Raw genomic sequence first — 13,478 nt, 5'->3', positions numbered from 1 at the left:
TAGCCTTCCTCCTTGAGTCCTGGAGAGTAAGCAGGGTGCCATGGGCATCCATCCACAGCTGGTAGCTAGTTCTGTCCAATTTGCCCTCTTGGAGCAGGCAGATCCTCCCACTAACACTAACACTGCTGCTGCTGCCCTAGCTGCCTCCTCTTCTTCCTCTTCCTCCTTCTCCTCCTCCTGCTCCTCCTCCTTCTTCTTTCTACGGGGAATGAACTCAGGACCTACTTGAAAGTTTTTTGGCTTAGCTATACTTTTAGTTTTTTAGCTTTGCTATCTATCTCTAACTTTGCTCAGGCTGGCCTTGAACCATATTCCTCTTTATCCTGGTCTCCTGAGTAGCTGGAATTATAGAGAGGAAACACTCTGTCAGGCTTGTTTTTTTGTTTTGTTTTGTTTTGTTTTTAAGACAAACAAAGGATTTCCTGGTAACTTTTACTCAAGGCCATCCTTGAATCTCAATCCTCTCATTCCAACCCTGAGTAGCTGGGATTACAAGGAGGAGGAGCCATTGCTCTCTGTTTTCCAGTTCTTCCTTCTATCAGGACAAGGCTCTCAAAATCATCTGGCCAATTCAGTTTACATATCTCTCTGTCCTGTGGGATCTGCCAGGCCCAGTAATTCAGCTATGTGTTACAGCCCAGGGGCCTTCCCAGGATCTCCCTAGAGGGACAGGTGAGAAGACCTTAGGTATATCCACAGCCCTAGCCTAAGGGTTAGAAGGGCTGTCAACCGGGTGTTGCTAGCTCATTCCTAGAGCCCAAACTGCTTTTTGGAGGAGAAGAGCAGGAAGATCAGGACATCAGCCCGGACAGAAAGTTAGTGAGATCTTATTTTAACCAACAGGTCAGGCATGGCAGTCTGAGCCTATTAGCCCAACTACATGGGTGGTAAAAGTAGGAAAATCTCAGCTGATCCTGGGCAAAAATGTAAGACTCTACCTGAAAAACAACCAAACCAAAGAGGGCTGGTTGGCTCAAGTGGTAGAGTACCAGCCTAGCAAGAAACTACAAACTCAAACCCAGTACTGCTCCAACCCACCCCCTTAAGACAAAAAAAAGAGCTTATGAACTCAAAACTACCCATAGCCAAGCTTTTAACTCCACACACCAGCAGCAAAATCTTTCCATGCAGGTCTTGGCTTCAGGACAAACTACCCCACGCCTACCCCACACCCCCCATGCCCTGGCCCACAACTCTTCTTATGCACAGGGGCTTCAATTTCGACTCCTCTAAAGGGGCTCCAAATTCTGGCATTTGAACCTGACTGACAGAAGCTCAGGAGGAGATGGGAAAGGGGATCTCTGAGGAAACAAGGTTGAAAACTCCCAAGACTCCCTCCAGTCAGCAGCTTCCACCATAGCCCTATTAGCAGGATGGCTCCTCCTGTCTCCTCAGCCCTGCTCCCTCCTCAGAGAGAGGCTCCAGCCTTGCCCTCCCCACTAGACTCTGCATGGCCTCCATCCCCACTCCTCCCATCCCTCCTCCCCATGCCCCATGGCTGCAGTGCTGGTCACTCTGTGCCCTGTGCCCTGCCCAGGGATCTCCATGGAACACTCTTGTGATTCTTGTCACTTAGCTAGAGAAGCACAAGATTGTCATACACATTCAGGAGGATGGGGAAGGGGACACATCAACTAAGGCATTAAAAGAATTATAGGAGAAACAGAGTCAGAGAGGTTAAGTGATTTGTGAAAGATCACAGAGGCAGTGAGCAGGGCAGAGGCAGGTAGTATAGAGAACTTCTGTGCTCCTGGCCATGCAATGTCCAGTGTAGTGGACAGCACTGGGCACCAGGCAGCCTCCTCTGGCCATGCAGAACACGGGGACAGCCAGCCATGCTAACTGCATGGAGACTTGTGCTGTCCTAGGCATGTCACCACTCTCCCTTTCCCCAGCACACAGCTCCTAAGAAGCTACATGTGGGAAGACTTCTTAGATGAGAGGAGCAAGTAGGGAGAAAACTGCTAAAGGGAAACTGATGAAATGGAAACTGAGGCATAGTGAGAGAACAAGAGAATAAAGGAAAAATGATGTCTGAGGGTTAGAAACAGAGTCAAGAGGCCCTGTTACCTCAGGGGCCGGGAGTTTGGCCTAGTGGTAGAGTGCTTGCCTAACATGCAAGAAGACCCAGTTTCGATTCCTCGGTATCACATACATAGAAAAAGCCAGAAGTAGTGCTGTGGCTTAAGTGGCAGACCACTGGCCTTGAGAAAGCCCAAGGACAGTGCCCAGGTCCTGAGTTCAAGCCCCAAGATTGGTTAAAAAAAAATAATATAAGAGGCCCTGTCACTTCAGGAAGGCAGCAACCGTTCCCACCATTATTTTTCCCTTCAACTGGGCAAATTAGAGCAGGGTGGCCCTCACAGGAATTCTGGCCTCCAGAATCATATGATCCAAGACAGGACAGACTCTCCTTAGCTGTCTGTGGCGATCTGACTATACAGACAATGGGGGTGTGTGGTGGTGGGGGGGGTTGGCTATGGGGCTTGAACTCTGGGCCTAGGTGCTGTCCCTGAGCTCTTCAGCTCAATGCTAGGGCTCTATGACTTAAGCCACAGTGCCACTTCCAGTTTTCTGTTGCTTAATTGTTGCTAAGAGTCTCTTGGACTTTTGTGCCCAGGCTGATTTTGAACCCTGATCCTCAGATCTCAGCTTCCTGAGTAGCTGGGATTACAGAGGTATGAGCCTGGCTGTACAGGCAATTTTTTATGGCCTGCAAATGATGTTATATTCAAATGGCCCTTTGCAGAAAAAGTTTCTTCCACCCCTGCAAATGACAGCCAGCAAGACAGGAACAAGGATAGATGCTCTGTGCCCATCCTGTGCCCAAATCATGATGACAGTCAGGTTAGGACTCTCTTGTGCTCTACTCTCCCAAGGTCACATGGCTGGTAAGGTAACTGGAATCTGAGCCTGTCAGTCCGTGTTCTAGTTCATCCCTTGAAGCCACATTACAGGGCCATCCTGCATCCACTGCGAGGCAGCTCTACTCTCTATCTTGAAGAACTGGGCAGATTACGTAAGCTTTCCAGAGGTTACCTAGTTTTGGGGTTTCATTAACTCCAAGAGGCCCAAGATTTTAAGATTTAAGATGCACTGTTATTTTAAGAACACTGAGAAAGAAAAGGCGCCATCAATTCAATTATAACATTTCAGTGAGAACACAACACACACCAACCTGATCTGCCAACACGTGAAGGAAAACAACTGCAAACTGCAGTCTGGATACAAGCAGGGATAAGGATTCAGTCAGAGAAAGATCCTGACACGTGGGTGCCACCAAGGGCTGCCCACGTCTCTTTCAAGCATGCTCCTGCAGATGTGTGTACACGTGCACACACTCTCGCGCACGCGCGCACACACACACACACACACACACACACACACACACACACCTGTTGCCATAAGATCCTTCTTTGTTCGCCACTGATGCAATCATGCAAATAATCACACAAAGATGTGCTGGCCAGACTGCCTTGTCAGCAAGAGCTTTACATGGCCACCAGGCCACAAACTCCAGGTTACCTAGCAGTGCCTGGCAGTTCCTGTCCTGACCACTACCTGCTGGGCCTGCCAGGCTCCAGGCAGACCCTGGCTTCGCTTCAGTGGAGCTGCAGACCTTGGAGTGGCCAAGCAGGATGAGCAGGTAGGTTTGCTCCCTGGAAGACTACCAAGGACAGTCACCTTCTGTGGCTGGTAGCTGCACAGCCTGCACCTTTCTGTCTGGCCCACCTCCAGACCTCCAGTGGACTACGGCCAGCCACAGCAGCAGTGCTTTAACAAGGTGCACCTGAAGGCTGCCAGGGGCAGATGGGCAACCCTATTCCAGCCCCACTCCCAGCAGACTCTTCTAGCTGGGAACTGGTGGGTGGACAGGAAAGCTCTGACTGGAGGTGACCAGCTAGTGCTGGAGTATGTATGCAGAGGGCCACTCTCTCCTTGGTAGACCTCCAGGCTGTGGTGAAGCGGGAAGACTCTAGGAAAGAATCTGGAGGAAGGCTATCACCTCTGAATATAGTTTGCACGTTATTCTCCGATTTCCAGGTAGGTGTCAGTCACTGAGGCCCCAGAGACTGATCTGCAGAGGGCTGACCCAGAGGTCTAGTCTGTTTTCTTTAAAAACACAGCAAGGGCCAGGGCACTGGATTCAGGAGGCTGAGGTCTAAGAATTGTACAGTTCAGTATGAAGCAGGCCCCAGCAGGAAAGTCTGTGAGACTCTTTTTTCCAACTAGCTACCAATAAAAAAGCCAGAAATGGTGCTGTTTAAGCCCCTGGATTGGCACAACTCAAACAAAACAACCACAATGAAGGCACAGAAAGGTGCCCAGTGTACTGGTAGCTCAGCTTGAATAATCCTAATTACTCAGGAGTCTGAGATCTGAGGATCACAGCTGAAAGGTAGCCAAGTCAGACAAATCCAAGAGACTCTTCTCTCCAATTAACCAGATAAAATCCAGAGTGGTGCTGTGGCTCAAGTGGTAAAGTACCAGCTGTGAGTGAAAAAAAGCCAAGTTGAGGCCCTGAGTTCGAGTCCTGGTTCCAGCATCAAAAAACAGAACTACCAACAAACCAAACCAAACAACAACAAAAGGCATGGTGGTGCTCACCTGTAATCCCAGCACTTGGAAGACTGAAGCAGGAAGCCAGCCTGGGCTATGGAGTGAGATCCTATCTCAAAAAAAAAAAAACCAACCCCCAAAACTATAAAACATCATTAACAAACCCACACGCTGAGGTAGCACAAGTCCTCTGGTAGTGTTTGTCCCCTGCCACCTTCCTGTTTTGGCAACGATACCTCCTGTAAGAGCTGAGGTTATTGGTGCTAAGACCAGCTTCTGCTGGAGGAACCCTAACATGGGCTCTGCAGACCCTGCCTTTGTATGCAGGTTCCACCCAGGCTGCAAGGTTGGAGTTTGCATTGTCCTCATGCAGTAGATTGGGAAGCTGGGGCATAGGAGGTAAGGCAAGTGGCTGAGCTGGGAGCTGGGATCTGAAGTCCAGGTGTCTGGGATACCTCCACCAGCCTTCCTCCATCCACCTATGGAGGGCCAGGAAGGTGAGAGTTCATGCCCAACCAAGGCATTTTATACCACTGCAGCTCTCTATATTCTCACCTGAACATTCTACACCCGAGGGATCACAATAGCGAGGTAACTTGTGCAAAGTCCCATGGCAAACAAGCAGCAAAGCCAAGGATTCTGGCTCCCAGACATTTTTATTTCTACCCAGAGAAAGCAGCCCTTAAGAGTCTGGGGATGAAGGAGATGCCTGAGTTTGAGGTGGGTGTTTCTCCCATAAAAATCAGTGAGCAGGAAGGAGAAATTTGCTCCCACTCTTTCTCATCCTGAAAGGGAGACAAATCTGGCACAAAACATAGACACACCCCCTTCAATTCTTGTACATTAAAGCCTACAGGGCACAGAAGAGGACAGATGACCAAGATGACTGGAGAATGTACCCACCCCTCACCCACATTCTGGTTTTGTTTGGGCCTTCCTTTTTTTTCGGGGGGGGGGACCTTAAATGAAAAAGGATCCCCATGGGCTGGGAGTTTGGCTTAGTGGTTGAGTGCTTGCCCAGCATGCATGAAGACCCGGGTTCGATTCCTTGGTACCACATACATAGAAAAAAGCCAGAAGTGGTGCTGAGGCTCAAGTGGTAGAGCTCTAGCCTTGAGAAAGTCCAAGGACAGTGCTCAGGCCCTGAGCTCAAGCCCAGGACTGGCAAAAGTAGAGCCACAGATCATAATAACTTTGACCGAACACTGTTTGCATTTGAAGGATATCTATGTGGTTAGAAAAGAACCCAGTGGTCTAAGGAGACGGAGCAGGTTGAATCAACTACAGATATGACAGTTGGAGAACTTCCTGTTTGTTAAAGGAAGTCAAGCACAGACTTTAGACAAGCTGGTATTTCTATTATCCACCTGGTAGGCAGATCTGAGGCTGGAGGTCACCCACACTCTATAGCCCCAGACACTGGGACCTTCCCAGGACACATGTTTCTGGCTGCCTGTAGTCAGCCTCTCATCTCCTTTCCAGGTCATTAGAAAGGTGAGGAAGTGTCGGGTCACAGGCTCTCTGGTGCTCCTGGGAAGAGCTCAGCTGTGTGTATCAGGCTCCACACTGCTCCGAGACACAGCTGTGCCCATATTGCCACTAGCTATTTGTGTGGTAGAAATTACATGGTATGCAATTGCCCACACACCGGTGTGCACAGGCTTATCTGACCTTCTTCCCCCAAGGGCAGGAAGTCCACAGCAGTGTCACCCCTAGATACCTCGTTCCTGAGAAATGACACACTGATCAAACTGCCTCAATGCTAAGGATCCTAAAGAGAGCATGAAAGGCCAGGTATGCCAGGATTTCTGATCTCAATTCTTCTGCTGCTCTCACCCTGCTCTCCTGAGGCTGTTTGATACAGCAGGTACCTCTTTAACTCCTGGATCTTGGACTCTCTTCTCTTCTTCCATGCCCACTAACAGCACCATTTTGCCTCATAGTTCTGAAACATGTCAGACAAAGGTCTATCTCAGGGCCTTCACAGTTGCTGTCCTCTCTGGTTGGTACTTCTTCAAAGTACCAATGACGCCTCAGTGAGACTTCCCTGGCCACTGTGCTTAAAGCCTGACGCTCCTTCCTCCCAGCTTACCCTCCTGCCCACCTCACAGGCTACCTGCCTTTTGGTTGGCCTGCTCGCTACCATCAAGCAGCTCTACAAAGGCAGAGATTCCAATGTGTCTCATTCATAAATAGACCCCCAGTACCTACAACAGAAGCCAACACTAATTAGACACCCAAGTATTTGCTGAATGAATGATTTCAGTAGTGCCTGTCTTGTGCCAAGTAATGTGCTCGGGACTGGGAACCAGAAGGCTGTGTACTGAAATGCCGTCTGACAAAAGAGACTGCTAAAAGTGGTGCTGTGGTTCAAGTGGTAGAGTGCTAGCCTTGAGCAAAAGAAGCTAAGGGACAGTGTCCAGGAGAAAGTACAACATCCAATAAGGTAGCAGGTGGGCCTGCCAAATCAATGTAGCAGAGAGGGCCACCTGTGAATCCAGCTTTAGATCTGCGCAGTCATACTCATTTCATGTGGAAATCTTACAACACAAATGTCCAGAGGACATTTTCCTAGAGGAAAACCATGTCTAGCCCCAAGGTGCTGCATACCTGCAACGCCAGGCACTGTCTCTCTGCAAACACCAGATGGACTAGATAAGAAGCCTTCCTTTTCAAAACACACCAACCCTCCCCCCCCACCATCAGAACATCAGAAGACAGCCCAGACTGGAGGGTGGGGTGAGCACTCTGTCTAGGCTCTCCCTCCTCTACCCCCAAGATGCCTGCCTTCCAGGACTATCAGCCTGCAGCTCCTACTTCTTCCACCTCCTCCTGACCCCTATCTGCAACTATCTGCAATAAATGCATTGAAATCAGGTATGGTGAGTCATGCCTATAAGCCCAGCACTCAGGAGGCTTAGACCCTGCCTCAAGAGAGAGTGTGTGTGTGTGTGTGTGTGTGTGTGTGTGTGTGTGTGTATGTGTGTGTAAGAGAAAAAGAGAATGAGAGAGTAGGATCATCTTTGGAAAACAACTTTAGTATAATGAAGCAGGCAGGGAGGCACCCAGATGCAGCAGGAGGTTTCTAGGGTTTGGGATGAGGAAAGGGAAGTTTTGAGGGATACAGGTGAGTAGCTAAGAAGGTTTATTTCTAATAGGAGGAGGCCAGTCCACCAAGGGGTGACAACATGGTTTAGGGAGGGCACCCAGGATGAGCAGGGACACTTCTCATTGCAGAGTGCCTTCTGGAATCCCAAAAGAGATAGCCTAGGCTCCTTAGGCCCCTCTAATTTCTGCTTTTCTCCCTCCCCCAGGATAAAAGTCCTTTTTCTAAGGACAGGCTCCAGGAAATCTGTCCAATAGTAAGATCTCCCTTAGGACAAAGGTCACCTCTCCCTGGGCTCACCTGACCAGGCTAGTGAACCATTCCTTCCCTTGGTCCACCAGGTCTTATCTCTCCTTCTGACCTTAGTCACTGCCCTGCCCCCATCACTTAAATCCAATGTCCTAGGAGTTTCAAAGCCAATCTCTGCCAGGCATCTACCCAAGCTTGCTGCCTACATGCTCAAATCCCATGTTATTTACTGGCTTTCTTGCACACACTGTGGGCTCTACCATGAAGCCACCAGGGAGGTGGACACTCCAGGTGAATCCCAGGCATCCCAAATCCCCAAACGCCTGCAAACACACTGAGTGCAGGGAATTGTTCTAGGTACAAGATTCCCTAGCCACATAATCAGTAACTAATAAATATTAATTAAGCAGAGTCAGGGCTGGGTCCCCCAATGCCAGCACCTGAGTAAGCTAGGATGGGGCAGTGAGACCCCAGCCAGTGGGGTGGGTGGAGGGGGAAAGACATTTTATTGCAGAGGTGGTCCACAGAATTTGGAACCCCCCTCACCATTTCCTCTTCCCCCGAGTGATCTCAGTAACCATTTTCCTCCTGGAGAGGGACCTGGGTAACCCAAGGGAATGTACCTGCTCCACTGCTTCCCAAGAGCCCTAGCAATTCTCACCTGCCTCCTGCCCTGGGAAGAGAAGAGGGGAGACACTTGGTGGGGTCACTAGGAACCAACCCAAGATAGCACATGCTGGGGCCAGAGGTAGGGACCCAGATTCCTCAGTTCCACTGAGAAGGAAGCATAGAAATAACGTCAGTGAAAACTGGCATGCTCCCCGGAGCCCCGATATGTCCTCTCTAGCTGCCCTTTTTCTAGCTTCCTTCAAGGAGGGGGAGGAGAGGAGAGGCAGAAATGAGGAGGTGATATTGGCAGGTTCTCGTGGATGGCAAGGAATGGGGTCCAGGGCTGTGCTGGGACCAAATTTCCCAAAGCACAGACAGATAGGACTGCGATGGCCAGGCCCGGAGGAGGTGGCGGGATGGTGGTGACCAGTGGCCGGCAGGGAAGCAGTTGTTTCGACAACTACTACGTGGGCTCTCTGGACTCGAGGGCGCCGGGAGGTGCACATCCCTCTGCCAAAGCAGCATCCCGCGGAGAAGGGGCAGGGTGCCGTCCCCAAACCCCAAGTGGGGCCAGCTTTCCCCTTCCGTCCCTCAAGGAGCTGGGAAAGAAACAGGCTCGCTGCAACCTGCACGAGCTACGCACAGACTTCGCCCAGCACAGTCTTACCGAGGGCAATGGCCGAGCCGAGGGCAGGGCGCTGGGCACGTCCCGTCCCGGAGGGGCAGAAGGGCAGGGGCGCTGGGATAGAAAGGCGTCCGGGACCCCCAAGTCCCCTCCTCAACTCGCAACTTTCCTTCTTCTCCCCTCCACACACTTTTTGAAACTGCCACGCCGAGCGCGACCACCCCTCCTTGCGCCCGGGCCACGCGTGGCTCACGCACCCGGGTGCGGGCGCGCGGCGGGAGGCGTCCCTGGAGGGGGCCGCGGGGACAGCGGCTTCTCTTCCGTGACCGAACCGGCCAAAGCAGGTAACCCGACCTCCTAAACCAGCGCCGGGAGGGAGGACGCGGCCGGGGCTGAAGCAGGCTCAGTTCCGCGCTCCGCCAACTTCCCCGAGTCCCGGGATCGCCGGCCGGGCCAGGTGCGCCCCGTCGGAGCCCCGCTGGCCAGAACCCCCTCGGCTGCCGCTTACCTGGCTCCCGGGAGCAGGCGGGGTGAGCATCCCCGGATCGATCCGCTACGGAGGGATACGAAAGTGGGAGCGGGTCGGAGGGACCGTCAGGGACCTAGCCGGCAGCCGGCAGCTTGCAGCCAGCGAGCGCAGGAACAATCCCCAACCGCGCGCCTTCGCTCGCCCGGTTCGCCACCAGTTGAAGGCGCGGCCCCGCCCCCGCCGGCGCCGGTTGCCGGGAGACCCGCGTGGGCCGAAGGGGCTCTTTGTATCAAAGCGGCCGTGACGTCACGAGGCGCCCGCCCGGGCTCTGGGACTCGGAGGGGCGGGGCCTCGATCGGGGGTGTGGCTTCTCGCAGGGGTGTGGCCTCTCGCTGGGACTGAGCCAAAGGAGCAAGGGGAAGCCGCGGGGGGGCGGGGCCCAGTAGCCCCGCCCATCCAAAGTAGGGGCAGGTGGCTGAGTCGGCGTTCACCAATAGTTGCGCAGCTAGGGGCGGGCCCAGGAGACCTGGCGCCTTTGAGGGAGAAGCTCTGCCTAGGTCTGTTCGGAGACGTACACTACAACTCATACTCCTCGGCAGGTTCCTGAATACTTTCGGTGTCTGCAGCCGCTGTTTGCTATCACCGCTATGCGAGATTCCGGCCCGCATTCCAGTCCTCTCACTCCAGGACTTCAACTAAGAACTGCTAAACTCTACCCGCAATACCCCATCACCAGCTGGAGTCTGACGGTGTCTAAGTTGATTTTTACACTGAATCCTACCCATAGCTTTCCCCATCTTTTCATATAAAACTAAAGTTATGTTACCAGCACAGGAATACGAAGAAACAAGGCAACAAGAATCAAAGAACTGTGGTTGGAGAGGTGGTTCAAGTAGTAGAGCACCAGCCAATGAGTGAAAGCACCAGATACCAAGTTCAAGGCCCAGTCTGGAACAAAAGAAAGAAAGAAACAAAGAAAGAAACAAAGAAAGAAAGAGAAAGAAAGGACCAAACAAAAAGAAGAGGATCATTTTTGTAGAACCTACATCAGAAGTGTGGTCCTCCCAACTCTTCATCATGCTGGATTAAAATAAGGCAAAAACAATGTAATGAATGCAGGGCAACAAGTAGTGCTGATGTGGTTTTCCTTTAACATGAAGTTGCATTATGTAACCTCAAGTTACATTCTGCAGCTTATCTTCTTCACTGAGTGGCTCCAAGTCATCTTTTCCTTCCTTAAATCCTCACTCTCAACAAGCTAACCTGAGTACTTTAGTATGCCTGTGATTAGCTGGCTGTTTGATCTAGCACCACCACACACACACACACACATCTTTGCCTGATTCTTTCTGGTTCTTTGTTCTCAATTTTTTTTCTCTCCTAAATAAATTCCTACTATCTCTGTTTATTAGGTGAAAGCGGCCTGTTGGGGCTCCAGACTTTCCAAAAGGGACAGCCTTAACTAGAGGGGAACTACAGGGGGCTTCGTCATAAGAGCTACATGAGAAGGGAGGCAAGACAGGAAGGCGAGGGGTAAACTCCAAGGCCCTTAGCCCCTGAATTTATGGCCTGCAGTTCCTGTTCTGAGCTGGATCTATGCACCCTTGCCTGTCACCCACAGTTCCTAGCACATGGGAGCATCATAGTGTATCCAGAGAATCCTGATTTGGTGATAACGTTTGATTCCTGTGGTGACAAGTTCTGGTACCTCTCCAAGACTTCCTGTGCTCATCTGTAAGAAGGGAACAGTGCAGCCTGGCCTCTTGAGTTGTCATATATCCTAGCATAGAAGATGCATTGCATTTTAGGACCTCAGCAAATGTATGGCCATCAGTGAGCCCCCACTACCCTGCCCTGCTTCACACATCCACCAGAAGCCTGAACTCAGCAGCTTCGGTGGACATTAGGGTGTGGAAGAGTCCGGCTCACCTATCTTCATTTCTTTTCTTTCCTTCCAGCTCACACATTGCCCCTATGGAGTACTGGGCCCCCAGAAAGTAGGTCACACAATAGAGTCACCCAGAATGAGGGAAGAGAAGTAGGACTGTAGTCAATTGTCACTTCTCTGGGTCCTGGCTGCTCTCAGATAAGACCAGTGGAGAAAGCAGCCTGGCAAGCCCCTCCAAGCCCACCCAGGCAGCCAGAATGACATTTTTGGAGCTCTGTGGAGGGGGAGGTGCGAGTGGGCTTCTTTGTTTCTCCGACAGGCAATGAGGTAGGTATTGTCCCGGAAAGAAGAGTGGCAGAAGAAGGCTCAGATGGGGTGAACATTCCAGACTTTGAATTAGTTACCACAAGGAAGTTACTAAATGTTTTGGAGCCTCCGTCGTTTCCACATCTATAAAGTGAAAATAAGATGTTTCCTCTTTCAGTCAGTTGTGAGGGTTTTAAATGCAACAATAAAATAAGTGTACAAAGGCTGTCATGTTGCAAGCACGGAACAAACAGTGACTCCTGATTACTCCCACACAGCAGCCACCAGCCTGTCTGACAGTGTCTACATGCGTAGGTGCCAGAGCCAAGGGCCATATCTTGGCCTCATCACTTTGTAGCTAAATGATCCCAGGTAAATTGAATCTAAGCTTCCACATCTGTATATTGGTGATAACAGTTGTGTGTGTTTTAGGATCAGAACAAGCAAGACCCATAAAATACTTAGAGCCTGGCTATAGCAAGTATTTAATAAATAATAGCTATGGCTCATTATGCCTATGGCAAAAGGCTAAGAAGGAGAATGGGGTGAAGGTGAGAAACCGTGAGTTTAGGAACTTGACTTTCCTAAGAGAAACTGCTACCTGCTACCAGGGTTTGGTGAGGCACTGATGGTTAAGAGTCCTGGAGTGAGAGCAGTGACTTTCTGAGCAAAAGGACTAAACAGAATGCGGGGGACTAAGGACTCCAGGCCAAGTCTCAGGGCTGCTAGTTCAAACAGGGGCTAAGAGTAACTTGTTAGGAAGTGCAGTCCTATCTCCTGACACAGTGGTCTCCCTCACCCTTGGCTAGGCAATGGGGGGGGGGCGTCTTTAGTTAACTTCTTTGGTCCTTTAGCATAGCAGTTTTTAGGTAACATGTCTGGATAAAGATCTCAGTTACTTTTTTTTTCCCCTCAAGACTGGTGCTCTACCATTCCCAGTGTTTGTTGATTAATTAGAGATAAGTCTCTGCTATTGTCTACCAAGCTGGCTTCAAACCAGGATCCTCAAATCTCAGCCTCCTGAGTAGCTAGGATCATAGGCGTGAGTCACAGGCATCCAGCTCTCAAACACTCTTCTCTCCCCTTCATTTTATGATTGGGAAGACCAAGGATCAGAAAAGGCTGGAAATGTGTCCAAAACTACCCAGCCAGGTATTTTCTGAGCAGAGCCCAACTCAGAGGCTCCTGACTGCCAGTCTTCCCTGCTATCGTCCTGATGCTTCTGTGATGGGACAGTCAGGGGATGGGGATGGGTGGATGCTAGCCTTATCAGAAGAAAAGAACAATCCCATTAGCAAGAGATTCATTCTGGAAAAGGTCTACAAAACCCTCCCTCAGATGACAAGTCACTCTGATTAATTCTGTTCTCTGGCATTTGCTATCAAGACTGGACTACAATGACGTTGACTCGGAGTTGATAGAAGCAGCTGGAACATTGACAGGCAGGAATCCCATCTTTCAGACACTGATGATGACTTGGGGTCATTTGGGTGACCCAGGATGAGGGACCAGAATGGATCACACTCCTGAATACCTCAACTATTTTCCCTTTGCTACCAACAAGCAGCAGTTATCTCGACAGGAGCCAAAGTAAAGAGGCAATGCTAGTCACGTTTGAAGTCACATGGAAGGATGGTATGTAACACACAGTTCTGAGAGAAGGAAA

General features: G+C 50.7%; 1 protein-coding gene across 1 annotated transcript in view; it reads right to left on the bottom strand.

Moving 5' to 3' along the window:
- Positions 1–9,818, bottom strand: part of Rab11fip4 (RAB11 family interacting protein 4) — a 30,474-nt gene extending 20,656 nt beyond the window's left edge. Inside the window, exon 1 of the mRNA XM_090350641.1 lies at positions 9,658–9,818. Within this exon, the coding sequence (XP_090206767.1) occupies positions 9,658–9,687 (30 nt within the window). The 5' untranslated portion in view covers positions 9,688–9,818. The remainder of the gene's footprint in view (positions 1–9,657) is intronic.
- Between the last annotated feature and the right edge of the window lie 3,660 nt (positions 9,819–13,478).

The sequence above is a fragment of the Megascapheus bottae genome, chromosome 17, assembly GCF_031878675.1.
Source record: "Megascapheus bottae isolate mThoBot1 chromosome 17, mThoBot2.hap1, whole genome shotgun sequence".
NCBI classification, from domain to species: Eukaryota; Metazoa; Chordata; class Mammalia; order Rodentia; family Geomyidae; genus Megascapheus; species Megascapheus bottae.
The sequence above is the reverse complement of the archived record's forward strand: the minus strand, read 5'-3'. Positions and strand labels throughout refer to the sequence as shown.